We start from the raw sequence: 18077 nt of genomic DNA on the forward strand, positions 1-18077 counted from the left end.
AGAGAAAATGTTTAAGATGTGTTGTCCCTGCACAGTGTCCTATCTCTAAGGATCTGATGTCAACCAGTGTTTCTTGTGAGAAAAAAGTGGAATATGGCAACAAAGCTAAGGAGTGATCCCATACCCTCACTGTAGACAGATGTCAAGGAACTAACCAGGGGCCTAAATGGATGTCAGGAACCGAATTCTGCTTCACACTCAGAGGTCACGGCTAGGGAGGAGGAAAGAGGGCTCCCCAGCCTCTCACCTTCCCATAGGAAAATGCGCCTTCTCTAATCCTGAAGAATATTTGCTTCAGTGAGCCTCATCTTCATACTGTAAAGGAGTACAAGAACTAAGGCAGCTCCTTAAGTGAGGCTTGCCAGAGCCAAGAGCATCCTCTTCTGCCACACAGGTGACTTAAGCACACATCTGAGGCCTGTCCCATGTGATGTCTGTATTCCCAGCCTCCTATGCAGGTTGTCACCACCCAAGGCTGGTCTGATAATGGCAAGACTCAGTTATCTCAGGCCTGGAGATACTACAAGACAGTGAAATTCAACTTCTGACATACAAAACTTCTAAGACATATGGCTTAATACTCTCCTTTTTATTTTTTTTTATTTTTTATTTTTTTGTCTTTTTGCCTTTTCTAGGGCCGCTCCCGCAGCACATGGAGGTTCCCAGGCTAGGAGTCTAATCAGAGATGTAGGCGCTGACCTACACCACAGCTCACGGTAACGCCGGATCCTTTAACCCACTGAGCAAGGCCAGGGACCGAACCAAACAACCTCATGGTTCCTACTCGGATTCGTTAACCACTGCACCACGATGGGAACTCCAATACTCTCCTTTTTAGTAAGTGCCAAGTGGTAACTTATTCTTTTCCCTCAAGGGCAAAAGTCCATATAAAGCCAATACACATAATCCAAGACATATCAATTTCTTAAACAGACATTTCTGATTGAAATGAAAGAAAACAAAATTTTTTATTTGGCATTTGATTAAATGTTCTAGAAAATACTGCCAGTGGTTTTCAGAGTAAATTCAGTAAAAAAGAAACCCAATGATGCTTACAGAAGGATATTTTTATATGCTTGAAAATTTACTTAATACAAAGTTGTATTTTTTTTTTTTAATTTCACTCTTGACAGACGAGTCAAAAAGCAGGACCTCTGTGCAGAAGTGACTTGTATCTGAGAAATGCTTGGGCGCTTGTCACTTGCACTGCAAGCTGAGAAACAGGCAAGGACAGGATATTCCTGACGTGAGCCAAGACCTCACTCTCAACTATGACCAAGTCTCACTCCACAAACGTTCTGAAAACAAAAGGCTACATGTCCAAATAAGGATCCCTCTTCTCCTAAAAGGTATTTTGGTCAAGCCTCTAGTCTCCTGACACCTTTCTACTGAGATATTTCCTGATCCTAGGCATGCTTCATCATTACCATCACAACTAAAACGTGCCGTGACCTACAGCTGAGGCCCTAAAACATTCATGCCTACCCTCCTTGTTCCATCGCTCTCCGCTTGCCTTCAGATGTTCTCCAGGCTAAATGCTACTCTCAGGACGAGCCCACCCTTTAAGACTGACCTCAGGTATTCAGGGTCCAGCATTTGGTATGACCATTAAGACAACAATCAACTCTTAGCCAGAATCCTCACTGCCTTCACAACATACTAAGCTTTGACCTCTCTCACACCAACACTGCTAAACCCTCATCTGTGGGCAACTCAAATCTCTATTTCAGAAACACTGGCTTCTTCCAGGTCTGGGCAAGAAGATTTTAAAGGGGACTGTGGTGCTGAGCTACCCAGGCCTTACAAACATCAGGCAAGTAAAGTTAAGGCAAGCAAAGGTAGAATTAAAGAGTTAGAAAGACTAAAAAAAAAAAAAAAAAAAAAAAAAAAAAAAATGAAGTCAGATCTATAGAAAACCTTGGAGCACTAATACAGCAGTTGGAGCAATCCACAAGGAAGGAAAAAAACATCTGAAAATGCTGAGAATTTACAAGAATGTCCTCACTAGTGAATAAAGGAGGTGAATGGAAATAATTTCTTTATGCTGTCAGGATACATATAAAATTAATGAAAGTTCCCTTGTGGCACAGCAGGTTAAGGATCCAGTGTTGCTGCAGCTGTGGTACAGGTTGCAACCACGGTTCAGGTGCAATCCCTGGTCCACGGGTGTGGCAAAAAATATATATAAAATAAATAAATAAAAATTAATTCTTTTAGTGGGTTTTTTTTTTCAATTAATTCAATCATTGACTTTCCCTGGATGACACATTCACTTGGCATACTTTCCCATCCTCTCAATTTTAACCTGTGTCTTCTTCGACAATGTATTACTGAACAAGGCTGGTTTGAAAAAAAGTATCTCGGAGAGTTCTCGTTGTGGCTCAGCAGAAACAAATGTGACTAGCATTCATGAGGTCGTGGGTTCAATCCCTGGCCTGGCTCAGTGGGTTAGGATCCGGTGTTGCCATGAGCTGTGGTGTAGGTTGCAGATGTGGCTCAGATCTGACATTGCTGTGGCTGTGGTGTAGGCCGGCGGCTACAGCTCCATATGCTGTAGGTGCGGCCCTAAAAAGCAAAAAAAAAAAAAAAAACCCAAAAAACAAAAACAAAAACTCTCACCTGTGGAGTGTTCCTGTGGCGCAGCAGGTTAAAGATCCAACATTGTCACTGCTGGTATGGCAGTTTCTTAGTTGCCTCATAAGGTACCATGATTTATAATAAATGTATGTTCTGGTTTGGTACGAGGTTCTTTCTTTTTTCTTTTTTTTAGTTTTTTAGGGCTGCACCTGTGGCATATGTATGAAGGTTCCCAGGCTAGGGGGCTAGGGGTTGAAATGGAGCTGCAGCTGCCAGCCACAGCCACAGCCACAGCAACTCGGGATCTGAGCCATGTCTGCATCCTACACCAGAGCTCACAGCCAACGTCAGATCCTTAATCCACTGAGCAAGGCCAGGGATTAAACCTGCATCCTCATGAATACTAGTCATGTTCATTTCCACTTAGCCACCAGAGGAACTCCCAGTACAAGGTTCTTGATACAAAGCCCCTAAAATTCTTGTAATTTCCTAAGTGACCAGAATGATGGGAGTACCTTTGGTTATATTTTGGCCTTCTGTCCTTGGTTCCTGAAATAGCTCCAAAGTGACAAAGACGAAAGGACTGTCTTTTATTTTCAACCATATCTCAGTTTATGTATATGACTTTTGGAAATTCCCAAAGGATGAGAATGCTAGTTGCCAGGGGAACCAACCTTATGATTAGAAGGTTGGAACTTCCAGCTTTACCTGCACAACTCCACCTCTGAAGAGGGAGAAAGAGCTAGAGATTGGGTTCTGTCACCAATGGCCAAATGTTTCATTCATTTGTGGCTTACTGAAGCCTCCACAAAGATGCCGAAAGCATGAGATTCTGGTGAGTTTTCATTCTGGTGAACACAAGGAGGTGCTAGAAGGGTGACAGCACCTGGTAGAGGGCATGAAAGCTCCTCACTCCTTCTCCTTGGCTATACATCTCTATCATTTCATTGTTTCTGAGTTATATCCTTTCATAATAAACTAGCACCCTACTAAGTTAACTGTGAAGTGACCACCTTTGAAGTAGAAGCCACACATGGGAGAGCAACGTGACAGAGAAGCTGAATTTCTAATAACAGCAGCACTGAACTGCCCACCTCAAAAGGTCCTTTTGGAAAGATATAAGCATCTATCTTGCTTATGGTACTAATTTTCAGGTCTTTCTTAATTGCCACCAAACCTTTCCTAAACAACACAACATGTTATACAAAAGATAGAAATTCGGGAGTTCCCATTGTGGCTTAGCAGGTTAAGAACTCAACGGAGTGTTCATGAGGATGCAGGTTTGATCCCCGGCCTCACTCAGTGGGTTAAGGATCCAGTACTGCCATAAGCTGAGGCTTAGGTCACAGATGTGTATCAGATCTGGTTTGCTGTTGCTATGGTGCAGGTCTACAGCTGTAGCTCCAATTCGACCCATAACCCAGGAACTTCCATATGCCACAGGTTTGGCCAGAGAAAAAAAGGTAGAAATTCTATTTTTTTATTTCTGGTAGTTACTCCATCAATTTATTAGAATCTATAACTACTTTTATTTTTCCCCATCAATTACTTCAATTTACAACTATCTTACATTTCTGCACAAGAGAAGTAGCTCAGGACATTCTCATCTCTCTCTTTACTGCCTCCTGTCTTCTTCCCTATCTTCCAGGTCAGGATTACCCAGAATTTATTTCTGAATTGTTATTGAGACAGGCTGTTCTCTTAAACCTTTCTTATTATTATTAAACTTTTTTTGAAGTATTACACAAAGAAAGACATAAATCACAAGAGTACAAATATCAGATATTCTTGGAGTTCCTGTTGTGGCTCAACAGAAACGAACCTGACTAGTATCCATGAGGATGAGGGTTCAATCCCTGGCCTTGCACAGCGTGTTAAGGATCCAGTGTTGCCACAAGCTGCAGCATGGTTTGCAGATGCAGCTCGGATCTTGTGTAGCTATGGCTGTGGTGAAGGCCAGCAGGTGCAGCTCCAATTCTGACCCCTAGTCTGGAAACTTCCATATATCACAGTGTGACCCTAAAAAGCAAAAAAAAAAAAAAAAAAAAAAAAAAAAATCAAGATATTCTCACCAAGTGAACACAGCTATATAACCAGTACCCAGACCAAGAAACAGGAGAACATGGAGTTCCCGTCGTGGCGCAGTGGTTAACGAATCCGACTAGGAACCATGAGGTTGCGGGTTCGGTTTCTACCCTTGCTCAGTGGGTGAACGATCCGGCGTTGCCATGAGCTGTGGTGTAGGTTGCAGACGCGGCTCGGATCCCGAGTTGCTGTGGCTCTGGCGTAGGCCGGTGGCTACAGCTCCGATTGGACCCCTAGCCTGGGAACCTCCATATGCCGCGGGAGCGGCCCAAGAAATAGCAACAACAACAAAAGACAAAAAAAGGCAAAAAAAGGCAAAAAAAAAAAAAAAAAAAAAAAAAAAACAGGAGAACAGGAGCCTCCAGGTGACCTTCTCAAGCTCCCTTCAGTCACGATTCTTCCCAAAACTAACCACTATCATGATCTTGAGACCCATACACTAGGTTTGCCTGTTCTTAAGCTTTACAGGGAATGATATAGCATGCCATGTTTTCTTTCTTTCTTTTTTTTTTACTTTTTAAGGCCACATGGAGGTTCCCAGGCTAGGGGTCTAATCAGAGCCACAGCTGCCAGCCTATGCCACAGCCACAGCAACACCAGATCCGAGCCAGTCTGTGACCTACACCACAGCTCATGGCAACGCCAGATCCTTAACCCACAGAGCAAGGCCAGGGACTGAACCCGAAACCTCATGGTTCCTAGTCAGATTCTTTTCCGCCTCACCACCATGGGAACTGCAGCATTCCAATGTTTTTTGTCTGTCTTCTCTCACTCAACATCATTTATGAAAATCAATGGTTGTTATGGCTGGACAGAATTCTACCATGTGCATACAAAATTTATCTATCCACTCTATTTTTGGTGGACATTTGGGTTAGCACCATTTTTTGGCTACAACAAGTTGTGCTGTCAGGAACACCTTTGAATATATATTTCAGTGAACATGAGATGAGATATATTTCTTTTTCTTTGTGTTTTTTTTTTTTGTTTTTGTTTTTGTTTTTGGGCTGCACCTGGGGCATGTGGAAATTCCCAGGCTAGGGGTCAAATCGGAACTATAGCTGCTGGCCACAGCCACAGCCACAGCCACAGCAACAGAGGATCTGAGCCACGTCTGCTACCTATACCACAGCTCATGGCAACGCCGGATCCTTAACCCACTGAGCAAGGCCACGGATCGAACCCGAAACCTCATGGATACTAGTCGGATTCATTTCCACTGCGCCACAACAGGAACTCCCATAAGATGTATTTCTGCTGGTTGTATGCCTAGGAGTGGATCACTGAGTTGTAGAATATGCACATAATTATTCATTTAGTACTTGTTGCTAAGTCTTCTAAAATCAACCATACCAATTTATATGCTCTATCAGCAGGGTCCAACAATTCAAGTTAGTTTACATCTCAACAACATGTGATACTATCTATCGTTTTCATTTACCCAATCCAAGGGATGTACCAGAAGCACTGCATTACAGGTTTAATTCACCATGTCTGGACAACAGCTGAGGTTGAGAACCTCTCCATACACTCACTAGCCATCGGACTATACTCTTCCATAAAGTGACAGGTAAAGGTTTGCTTCCTTGTTCCTGTTTCATGTACCAATTTCCTCTTTTTCCTGATACTCACTATGCCTATTCCACCTTCTTAAGCAGCTGGGAACATGAATTCTGCTTCAGATCCCACAGCCTGTCAATTTGCCTTTTATTCCAACTATAATTGTTAGCTTCCGGTTATGGGCCCCTGAGAGACATTCACCAGGTGAACTCACACTACTCCTCACTAGCCGTACGTGAGAAGTAGTGTGAGATCACCTGGTGAGCTCCCCACCTCATGGAACAGCAAAGCTAGAATCCAGAGACTCACGAGGCTCACAGGGCCTACCACCTCATCACCTCTTGGCCTCATCCCCTCAGCCCTCCTTGCACTAGCCACAACAAACTCCTGCTGCTCTTCAACTAGGTCTGCTCTGCCTAGGACTTCTCCAGCTGCTATCACCTCTGACTTATGAAGCTGTTCTCCTCAGGAACCACCACACTCACTGCGGACTCCACACCCCCTTCATAACCATGTTCAAATGGACCTCATTGGGGCCTATCACCCTATTTAAATATACCCAAAGCCTTAGCATTTGCTAATTTTCTTTCCGGATGTTTTCCCCACAGTACTTGGAAACAATCATATATTTGCGTCTTTTGAATTTATGTATCTTCTGCTCCTTGAGAATAGACTTTATTTAGTTTATTGCTGTATCCTCCGCACTCTGAGAACAGTAGCGACACTACTGGTGGAGTGGGGAGGAGAATGTCTTAGAAATTCTGCTCTGAACTCATTCACCATTGGACACCCTCTATCAGGAAACTCTAATCTTCATGGAATTTCACTGAGGCACTGCTCTTTTCCAAAAGCTGTTTCTCTTCACTGGAATCTCTTAGGGCTGAGTGTGGAAGGGATGGGAAGAAGCAGTAGTAGGAAGAGAAAATGGCACAACTAAAAACAGTCTCCCATGCTTGAGAATTTCTAGCTTCTGAGCCAAGGGCTGTTCTAACTGCTTGGTCCAGAGATTGGGAACATCAGAGAAGGCAATCTTATTTACAGAAACCCACTTCCCTAGCCTCCATTAGCTAATGAAATTTTTTTCAGGGACATTACCATCATGAAAAATAAAGTAAAAAATAGGAGTTCCTGTCGTGGCGCAGTGGTTAACGAATCCGACTAGGAACCATGAGGTTGCGGGTTCGGTCCCTGCCCTTGCTCAGTGGGTGAACGATCCGGCGTTGCCGTGAGCTGTGGTGTGGGTTGCAGACGAGGCTCGGATCCCGAGTTGCTGTGGCTCTGGCGTAGGCCGGGGGCTACAGCTCCGATTCGACCGCTAGCCTGGGAACCTCCATGTGCCACAGGAGTGGCCCAAGAAATGGCAAAAAGACCAAAAATAAATAAATAAATAAATAAATAAAATAAATAAAAAATCTCTCTTGGCCAGTACACCCAGGCTCTTTTGCTCCAAGTTGTCAAACCTACCTCACAGACTAGAATCTAAGCACTTTCTGTCTCCCCAGGGAGGTTAACACAGTTATTATGTTATTTTCTCTCAGTTCTGTGGCATTTCCAGTTCCAAGAAAGTAGTTACAGGCTAGGGCTAGTGTATTTGTTTCCTGTGGCTACTATCACAAATAACCACAATCTCAGTGGCTGAAACAACACAAATTTATTATCTTACCGTTTTGGAGGTCAGAAGTCCAAAATGATTCTCACTGAGCTAAATCAGGTGTAGGCATAGCTGTATTCTTTGGTAAAGGCTGTATGGAATTCTAGAGCTGCCTGCTTTCTGGCTTCATAGCCCATCAAGTATTTCTCACATTTCATCACTCTGACTCTACTTCTGTCCCCACATCTGACTCTCCTGCCGCCCTCTTTCAATTATAAGGATGCTTGTGATTACACTGGGCCTACCAAATAATCCAGGATAATCACCCCAACCTAAGATCCTTACAAAGGATCATCTACAAAGTTCCTTGTGCCATATAACCTAACATATCCCTAGGTCCTAGGGCTTATTATTCTGCCTAACATAGCTATTTTGTTGTCATATCTGGAATTGGTGACCAGAGTTTTGTAAACTGAAGTTGATGGCTAGCCTTCAGGGTGTCTGTAAAACTCTTGAGATTGTTGGCAAAATGTTGCACCTTCCTGCTGGTTTCTCAAGGGAGAGCTCATAGCTTTCATGATTTTCAAAGAGTCAGGAGCCCATTACTACAAAACAATCAATGTCCAAGGCCTGACTAAAGGAAGAGATTAAAGACCAGCGCTCGCCCCATAACTCTGGAATATAGACACAATTTCCCCATCGTACACCATAAGAAAAACCCATCATGGAGTTCCAGCCGTGGTGCAATGGGATCAGTGGCATCTCTGCAGTGCCAGGACACAGGTTTGATCCCCAGCCTGGCACAGTGGGTTATGGTATTGCCATAGCTGTGGCGTAGGTCACAGCTATAGCTTGGATCTGATCCCTGACCTGGGACTCTATATGCCACAGCAGCCAGAAAAAAAGAAAGAAAGAAAAAAAGGAAGGCTTATCGCTTCTTTCTGTCCCCTTCTCAGAACATGCCTAACTCCATACCATGCATGAATACCTCCTGAGACATACGTGCCTGGAGTCCCAGTTTCGTAGCAGAGTAATTTCCCAGCAAAACAAAAGGACAATAATGAGGAAAAGAGTAAAGAGTGGCATGGGGGAGTTCCCGTCGTAGCGCAGTGGTTAACGAATCCGACTAGGAACCATGAGGTTGTGGGTTCCATCCCTGCCCTTGCTCAGTGGGTTCACGATCCGGCGTTGCCGTGAGCTGTGGTGTAGGTTGCAGACATGGCTCGGATCCCACGTTGCTGTGGCTCCAGCGTAGGCTGGCAGCTACAGCTCCAATTGGACCCCTAGCCTGGGAACCTCCATATGCCACAGGAGCGGCCCAAAGGAATAGCAAAAAAAAAAAAAAAAAGAGTGGCATGGAATCAAACTATCACCTTGTTTTTGTTTTTGTCTTTTTGGGGCCACACCTGTAGCATATGGAAGATCCCAGGATAGGGGTCAAATCAGAGCTACAGCTGCCGGCCTACACCACAGCTACAATGCCAGATCTGAACCGCATCTGTGACCTACACAGCAGCACATGGCTACGCCAGATCCTTATCCCACTGAGCGAGGCCAGGGATCGAATCCGTGTCTTCATGGATGCTAGTCAGGTTCATTACCACAGAGCCATGACGGGAACTCCCTATTAACTTTAAGCGATATAAGACCTCACACCCAAGCCCCTTTTTTTCCCCGGCAGTGCCTCCAACCACAGATATAGAAAATAAATACCCCTTGACAGAAAAAAAGCTACCTCTTGGCAGAGCGGCATCCCCAGATCCTGACCCCTTCTCCTCCTCCTCTCATTATCACTGCCTTGTTCACACACCTGACAGTTTTTCCTGAGATGGTGACCCAGCATGCTGCTTACCAAGGGCTAGGATTATAGACTCTGGATACAAAATCAAATATGTTTTGCATCCGATTTAGAATATTTTTTCTTAGCAGAAGTTACTGCCATAGGAGACAGTGCCTCTCTTACACCCGTGTGCTCAGCCACAAGAAAAAATTCACTTACTTTGACTGCAGGGTCTGCCTTGGCCATGTGCCATCTTCATTTTGGGGCTCAATTACTAGCACCTGGATGAAAGCGGAAACCGTATGAGGAATATGCAAACCATCTCACATCTGACATGCTCAGAATCAAAAGACAACTATCTACAAACAGCCCAGCAGAGCTGTGGGGGCATGGCCTGGACCCTCCTACCTGACCCTGGTACAGCCCAGCATCCTGCACAGTGTTGTCTAGCTTGCTCAACTGCTCATAGGTGTTGCTCATGTATCTGTTCCACAGCCGTGTCTCACGCTCTGCAGGGATATTGAACAGCTTCCGCATTTCCTTCTCGATGGTTGCTGAGGACAGGGAGAAATGTCACTCAGGGCCTTCTCCAGATGCAAGGCTACAATAGCCATGGCAAGCTAACGCTCATCATCCATCCTTTCCAGATGGTCACAGGATGCTTTGAATCAAAAGTTCCCCCTTGGTGACTCCTAAAGCCAAGCATCTTCCATGAGTGTCCACTTGCACTCATACACCCATAAACTGTCCCTATACTTCTCATTCTCTGATGATATGGATCCCCATTATAGAAGAGAAACAACATAGAAAAGTCAGAAAACTTATTTTGGTAGTTAAGACAGATCTGGTTTCCAATACTAGCTAGCTCTACAACTGAGATTTCTGAATAAGTGGCTCTAATTTTTTTTTTTTCTCTTTTAGGACCACACTCGAGGCATGTAGAAACTCCCAGGCTAGGGGTCCAATTAGAGCTTCAGCTGCCAGCCACAGCCACAGCCACACCAGATCCAAGCTGCATCTGTGACCTACACCACAGCTCACGGCAATGCTGGATCCTTTCACCTACTGAGCGAGGCGAGGGATTGAACCCACATCCTCATGGTTCCTCGTCAGTTCGTTAACCAAAGAGCCACGAAGGGAACTCCCAAGTGACTCTAATTAAATTTAACCTCTCTGAATCTGGATTTTTTTCACCCTTATTACCATATGTTAAATGGGCAGAAACTATGTCCGTGTCTTATCCTACTTTTTTTTTTTGGCTGTGCCCATAGCACACAGAAGTTCCCGAGCCAGGGATCAAACCCAAGCCACAGCACTGACAACAAGTACTTAACCACTAGGCCACCAGGGAACTCCATGCCCAGTGTTTCATTTTTTATTTTTATTTTTTTTTTGTCTTTTAGCCATTTCTTGGGCTGCTCTTGTGGCATATGGAGGTTCCCAGGCTAGGGGTCTAATGGGAGCTGTAGCCGCCAGCCTACGCCAGAACCACAGCAACGCGGGATTGAGCCGTGTCTGCGACCTACACCACAGCTCACAGCAATGCCAGATCCTTAACCCACTGAGCAAGGCCGGGGATTGAACCCGCAACCTCATGGTTCCTAGTCGGATCCGTTAACCACTGCGCCACAACGGGAGCTCCATGCCCAGTGTTTTATGAAACATGATTCCAAGGCTTGGCTGTCCACATGAATGCCCTGGGGAGCAGACTCCTAGATCAGGACTGGTAACAATAACCCGAGATTATCTGAGTAATACTATCTCTGAATAGCTCTGAAGAGGAGGCTCTGGCTTCCCTCCCATTAGCCATAATGCCCTGCACTCTCACAGCATACCTGGAAACCCAGCCCAGCTACTCACCGATGGTGTCTGCCTTGCTGAAATGGCAACTCAGCACATTGGTGGGATCACTATTCTCACAAAGCTTCAATTCCAGCAAATACACCTCTACCTTGCAGTGCTTGACAAACAGGCCATGCTCTACAACCTGTGAACAAGAAAGACAGGTGAAACAGCAATGTTTCCACACTGGGGCAGTCTTGGAAGCAAAACACTTCATCAGGGGCAAAAAAGCAGAATCCACATGAAATCAGTTTCCTTAAGTAATAAGGAGATAAGAAGTACAGAATGTGGCTCAGTGGCTAACGAATCTAAGAAGAATGAGGTTGCAGGTTTGATCCCTGGACTTGCTCAGTGGGTTAAGGATGTGGCATTGCCGTGAGCTGTGGTGTGGGTTGCAGACGCAGCTCGGATCCCACGTTGCTGTGGCTCTGGCGTAGGCCGGCGGCTACAGCTCCGATTAGACCCTAACCTGGGAACCTCCATGTGCCGAGGGAGCAGCCTAGAAAAGGCAAAAAGACCAAAAAAAAAAAAAAAAAAGAAGTACAGAATTTTAGAAGTTCCTGCCGTGGTGCAGTGGGTTAAGAATCTGACTGCAGGAGTTCCCGTCGTGGCGCAGTGGTTAACGAATCCAACTAGGAACCATGAGGTTGCGGGTTCGGTCCCTGCCCTTGCTCAGTGGGTTCACGATCCGGCGTTGCCGTGAGCTGTGGTGTAGGTTGCAGACGTGGCTCGCATCCCACGTTGCTGTGGCTCTGGCGTAGGCCGGCGGCTACAGCTCCGATTGGACCCCTAGCCTGGAAACCTCCATATGCCGCGGGAGCGGCCCAAGAAATAGCAACAACAACAACAAAAGACAAAAAAAGACAAAAAAAAAAAAAAAAAAAAAAAGAATCTGACTGCAGCAGCTCGGGTTGCTGCAGAGGGGTGGGTTCAACCCCTGGCCCAGCACAGTGGGTTAAATGATCCAGTGTTGCTGCAGTTGCAGTGTAGTTCACATATGCACAGCTCAGATTCAAGCCTTGGCCCAGGAACTTACATATGCCATGGCTGCAGCCATTTAAAAAAAAGTACAGATTTTTAAAGCCTCTGACATCATCTGAGGAATTTAAAAATCTAATTTGCATTAGGACTAATCAAGAGCCTCTTGATGGGAGTTCCCATCATTGCTCAGGGATTAACGAATCCAACTAGCCTCCATGAGGACTCGGGTTCGATCCCTGGCCTGCTCAGTGGGTTAAAGATTTGACATTGCCATGAGCTGTGGTGTAAGTCACAGATATGGGTCAGATCCCGCGTTGCTGTGGCTCTGGCATAGGCCAGCAGCTACAGCTCCAAGTGGTCCCCTAGCTTGGGAATTTCTATATGCCATGAGTGCAGCCCTAAAAAGCAAAACAAAACAAAACAAAAAAAAAAAGTTAAGATAAACAAGCAATACATTACTGTATATCCAGTATAGTCTATGTGAACTTCTCCCATAGAACCCTCCACTGGACATATCCCAAGCCACTGGGCAGCTGTGATGTTTGAAGGCCTCCATTCAACCTCTAGGTATGTCCAGTAACCCAGGAAACCAACACTAATCACTGTTGCCCAAGGAGCATTCAGACACTGACCAGCAGGTGTGACAATTGATGCACTCACTTTTCTGACAATGGGCTGCTGACCTTCTACACAGCCATACCAGTTTAGTAACTTATTCCAGGCCTCAGTGGGGACCAATACATAGTCCAATTCATCAATTAAATGTTCTTTCAAGGTCTGACTCTCAGGATCTGAAAAAGGAAAACAGCACATAGTTCACTGCTCTTCTCCCCAGAAATGTTTTTTTTACATGATTCTTACGTACTTTTCAGAAGCAAGACAAGTATTTATAGGAAAAAATATAAAATTCCAAAATTCTGTCACTTATCATAACACAGAGCAAACCTTTATATTTAGTCAGGCTTTCTAGACATTATGAGGAACTTGTATTTCTTTCATAATTAGAGGGAGAAGGAAAAAGAAAAGAGAAAAGCCCTAATTTACATTTTACATTCCACATTTAGATAAAATTGTTGATTACCAATATTTAACAGGCACTCGCTTCAGCAGCACATATACTAAAACTGGAACAATATAGAGAAGATTAGCATGGCTCCTGTATAAGGATGACACACAAACTCATGAAGCATTCCATATTTTTTGGTGAAAGATAATATAAGAAAGAGAATGTGTGTACATGTATAACTAGGTTGCTCTGCTGTGCAGCAGTAGTTGGCACAACATTGTAAATCAACTATACTTTAATATAAAAAAATATATTTAACAGAATATTCTAATTACTGAAACTGCATTAAGGTCAGATATAATCCTCCCTGAAAGATTTACTAAGAAAGCAGGAGTTCCCGTCGTGGTGCAGCGGAAACGAATCTGACTAGGATCCATGAGGTTGTGGGTTTGATCCCTGGTCTAGCTCAGTGGGTAAGGATCCAGCGTTGCTGTGAACTGTGATGTAGGCCACAGAAGCAGCTCGGATCTGGCGTGGCTGTGGCTGTGGCTGTGGCGCAGGCCAGCAGCAACAGCTCCAATTAGACCCCTAGCCTGGGAACCTCCATATGCTGCAGGTGCGGCCCTAAAAGGGACAAAAGACAAAAAAAAATAAAGATTTATTAAGAAAGCAAACAGGTCTCCGAAGTTAAATTTATTTTACCAAGAGTCCTTTAGCATTCTTAGTTTTCAACATTCCTAGTCAAAATCCACCTGAATACCCTCCTGTGGAGGGAGAACATCTTTAACATGCTCAACATCCATTTCTACCTACCACAAAAGCAACATGACTGGACGTCAGAAAAGAACATCTATGGTCTAAAACACATTTTCTCAATGGAGGACCAAAGGATTGGATCAAGGGAAGAATGATCACCTGCCACCAAGGAAATCTCCTTGCTAAGCCTGTGCCCCTCAATATCCACTCCTGCACTAGTGGAAGCCACTATTCTGCTCCAGACAAGTGAAGCCACAAAGGTGGGAAAGCAAAAAATACCCACAATGGTGCAACTCATTTGTAACTCAAGGCAGACAATGTTAAAAACAAAAACCAAAAGCAGCATTCACAAAGTGAGCAGGGCTTCCCATCACCCCTCCCACCAGTTTACACTCCACCCCATTAGGTCTTCCGGCCTTCCTCAGGGTGAATTTCAGATCTGATCCGCCTCTGCCTTTTTCATTTCCAAGGAAAAAGGAAAGGAAATTTTTTTTTTACTCCATTAACATTTATAATTTATTTTTTTGTTGTTGTTTGCTCGTTTTTTGCTTTTCTTATTTTTTTCCATTATAGCTGGTTTACAGTGTTCCGTCAATTTTCTACTATACAGCATATTGACCCAGTTACACAAACATACCTACATTCTTTTTTCTCACATTATCATGCTCCATCATAAGTGACCAGACATAGTTCCCAGTGCTACACAGCAGGATCTCACTGCTAATAGAAAGGAATTATTGGAGTTCCTGTCATGCTCAGTGGTTAACGAATCCGACTAAAAACCATGAGGTTGCGAGTTCGATCCCTGGCCTCTCTCCGTGGGTTAAGGATCTGGCGTTGCCATGAGCTGTGGTGTAGTTTGCAGACGTGGCTTGGATCCCAAGTTGCTGTGGCTGTGGCACAGGCCAGCGGCTGCAGCTCTGATTCCACCCCTAGCCTGGGAACCTCCATATGCCGCGGGAGAGTGGCCCAAGAAATGGCAAAAAGACAAAAAAAAAAAAAGAAAGAAAGGAATTATTCAACAGCCTTGGAGAAGAGGAATACCAAGGTGAGAAGGATGAATGGATAAAAAAATGTGGTATATACACTCAGTGGGTTATTATTCAGCCTTTAAAAACAAGGAAATTTGGGAATTCCTGTTGTAGCTCAGTGTTAATGAACCCAACTAACATCCATGAGAACTCGGGTTCAATCCCTGGCCTCACACTTAGGGTGTTGCCTGAGCTGTGGTGTAGGTGGCAGACATGGCTCGAATCTGGTATTGCTGTAGCTGTGGGGGGTAGGCCAAAAGCTTCGAGGTAGGCCAGCAGCTGCATCTCCAATTTGACCCCTAGCCTGGGAATTCCATTTGCTGCAGGTGCAGTCCTTATAAAAAAAAAAAGAAAGAAAGAAAAGAAAAGAAATTCTGACATGCCATAACATGGATGAACCTTAAAGAAACTGTGCTAAATGAAACAAGCCAGTCACAGAAAGACAAATACTGTATGATTCCACTTAGATTACTCAGAGATGGAAGGTAGAATAGTGATTGCTAAGGACTGTGGGGGAAAGGAGATTGGGAGTTACTTTTTAATGGATATGGAGTTTCGGCTTTGCAAAATAAAAAAGTTCTGCGGATTGGTTGTGCAACAATGTGAATATACTTTATACTACTAAGCATTTAAAAATATTTAAGATGATAGGAGAATTCCTGTTGTGGCTCAGCAGGTTAAGAATCTGACCAGGATCTATGAGGATGTAGGTTCGATCTCTGGCCTCACTCAGTGGGTTAAGGACCTGGTGTTACCGTGAGTTGAGGTGCAGGTGACAGATGCAATTTTGTTTTTTTGTTTTTTTAATTTCTGTTCTTGCTTTTATTTATTTATTTATTTTATTTTATTTTTGTCTTTTTGCCATTTCTTAGGTCGATCTCTCGGCATATGAACGCTCCCAGGCTAAGGGTCCAATCAGAGCTGTAGCCGCCGGCCTACACCAGAGCCACAGCAACACAGGATCCGAGCCACATCTGCGACCTACGCCACAGCTCACGGCAACGCCAGATCCTTAACCCACAGAGCAAGGCCAGGGATCGAACCCGCAACCTCATGGTTCCTAATCGGACTTGTTAACCACTGCACCACGATGGGAATTCCACAGATGCAGTTTAGATCCAGCATTGTTGTGGCTGTTGTGTGGTCTGGCAGCTGCAGGTCCTATTCAACACCTAGCCCAGGAACTCTCATATGCCGCAGATACAGACCTTAAAATGTATATTTATACATATATTTAAGATGATAAATTTTGCGTGTATTTTGCCATAAATTGAAAAAAAAAAAAAAGGGTGGTTTCTCCTCATTAATGAGCCAACCACTTTCCAATAACAGCTCTGGCATGATTATTAACACTGACAAACCACATCTTTTCTATTCAGCAACAGAAAGGTGGTCCAGGGGTAGTATTTATTGGTCTATTTGAAACAAGAGCTTCAGAAAAAAACTGATACCTGAACTCCAAACTTTGCTCTGATTTGAAAATTAAAACTCATAAAGATTATTCATTTCTCTTATTTGAAAACATACACCTTCCTCATTTTTAACACTAAGTACTATGCTGATCTGGCCACCCATACTGTGCCACACTGCAGCCAGAAACTTTTTTTTTTTTTTTTTTGTCTTTTTGCTATTTCTTGGGCCGCTCCTGTGGCATATGGAGGTTCCCAGGCTAGGGGTCTAATTGGAGCTGTAGCCCCCGGCCTACGCCAGAGCCACAGCAATGCGGGATCCGAGCTGCGTCTGCAACCTACACCACAGCTCACGGCAACGCCGGATCCTTAACCCACTGAGCAAGGGCAGGGACCGAACCCGCAACCTCATGGTTCCTAGTCGGATTTGTTAACCACTGTGCCACGACGGGAACTCCAGACAGAAACTTTTAAATGTGGGAAAGGAACCAATAGCTTTCGGCATCATCAACCCCAAATAATGAGTTCTACAGGGCTTTCTCTTCTAAGGCTCAGAGGCAGTTTTCTCAAACATGTCATTCTTTTTTTTTTTTTTTGGTCTTTTCTATGGCCACACCCATGGCATGTGGAGGTTCCCATGCTAGGGGTCTAATCTGTAGTTGCCGGCCTACGACACAGCAACGCAGGATCCGAGCCATGTCTGTGACCTACACCACAGCTCATGGCAACGCCAAATCCTTAACGCACTGAGAGAGGCCAGGGATCGAACCCGCAATCCTAGTCGGATTCGTTAACCACTGCGCCATGACGGGAACTCCTCAAACATGTCATTCTTATGATACTATAGCACAAACACAAACACTATAGCACTAACTGCAATTTTCAATGCAGTTCACTATTTTTACTTAAAAGTGCATTGGTCTTGGAGTTCCTGTTGTGGCACAGTGGCAACGAATCTGACTAGTAACCATGAGGTTGCAAGTTCAATCCCTGGCCTCGCTCAGTGGGCTAATGGCCTGGTGTTGCTGTGAGCTGTGATGTAGGTCACAGACATTGCTTGAATCCTGCATTGCTTTAGCTGTGGCATAGGCCAGCAGCTATAACTCCCATTCGACCCCTAGCCTGGGAAGAACCTCCATATGCCACGAGTGCAGCCCTAAAAAGCAAAAAAAAAAACAAACCAAAAAAAAAACCACCAGTCTAAGGGCATCATGCTAAAAATCACACAGGGTTTTGAAGAGGATTTAGCATATGCAAATTTCTTCAACAGAGAGGCAAATAAAGGGGGTAAATGAGAGCACAGCTTGGTCTAAACACAGGGATTCCATCAGCTACACAGCGAGGGAATAGGCGGAAATGACAGAAAGCTGCTCAGCAGGGATATGTTCTACTCCCTCCTTCCTACATGTTCAAGTGCCCCTTCCAGGCCATTCCCCTGACCCTAGGGGAAAGGTAGCTA

General features: G+C 44.5%; 1 protein-coding gene and 1 long non-coding RNA gene across 9 annotated transcripts in view; both read right to left on the reverse strand.

The window, feature by feature from the left end:
* Nucleotides 1–18077, reverse strand: part of USP4 (ubiquitin specific peptidase 4) — a 59639-nt gene that overhangs the window by 36458 nt on the left and 5104 nt on the right. For all 8 annotated transcript variants that reach the window (XM_013981642.2, XM_005669506.3, XM_013981641.2 and 5 more), the window contains exons 3-6: nt 13077–13207; nt 11454–11580; nt 10002–10147; nt 9813–9874 (exon numbers count right to left, since the gene is read on the reverse strand). In XM_013981642.2, coding sequence (XP_013837096.1) covers nt 9813–9874; nt 10002–10147; nt 11454–11580; nt 13077–13207 — 466 coding nt within the window. The remainder of the gene's footprint in view (nt 1–9812; nt 9875–10001; nt 10148–11453; nt 11581–13076; nt 13208–18077) is intronic.
* Nucleotides 2233–3913, reverse strand: LOC110256230. Its single transcript, XR_002337519.1, has 2 exons — nt 2964–3913; nt 2233–2430 (listed from the first exon to the last, which is right to left on the reverse strand). It is a non-coding gene; the product is annotated as an uncharacterized LOC110256230 (long non-coding RNA).

This window comes from Sus scrofa, chromosome 13 (assembly GCF_000003025.6).
Source record: "Sus scrofa isolate TJ Tabasco breed Duroc chromosome 13, Sscrofa11.1, whole genome shotgun sequence".
Taxonomy (NCBI): Eukaryota; Metazoa; Chordata; class Mammalia; order Artiodactyla; family Suidae; genus Sus; species Sus scrofa.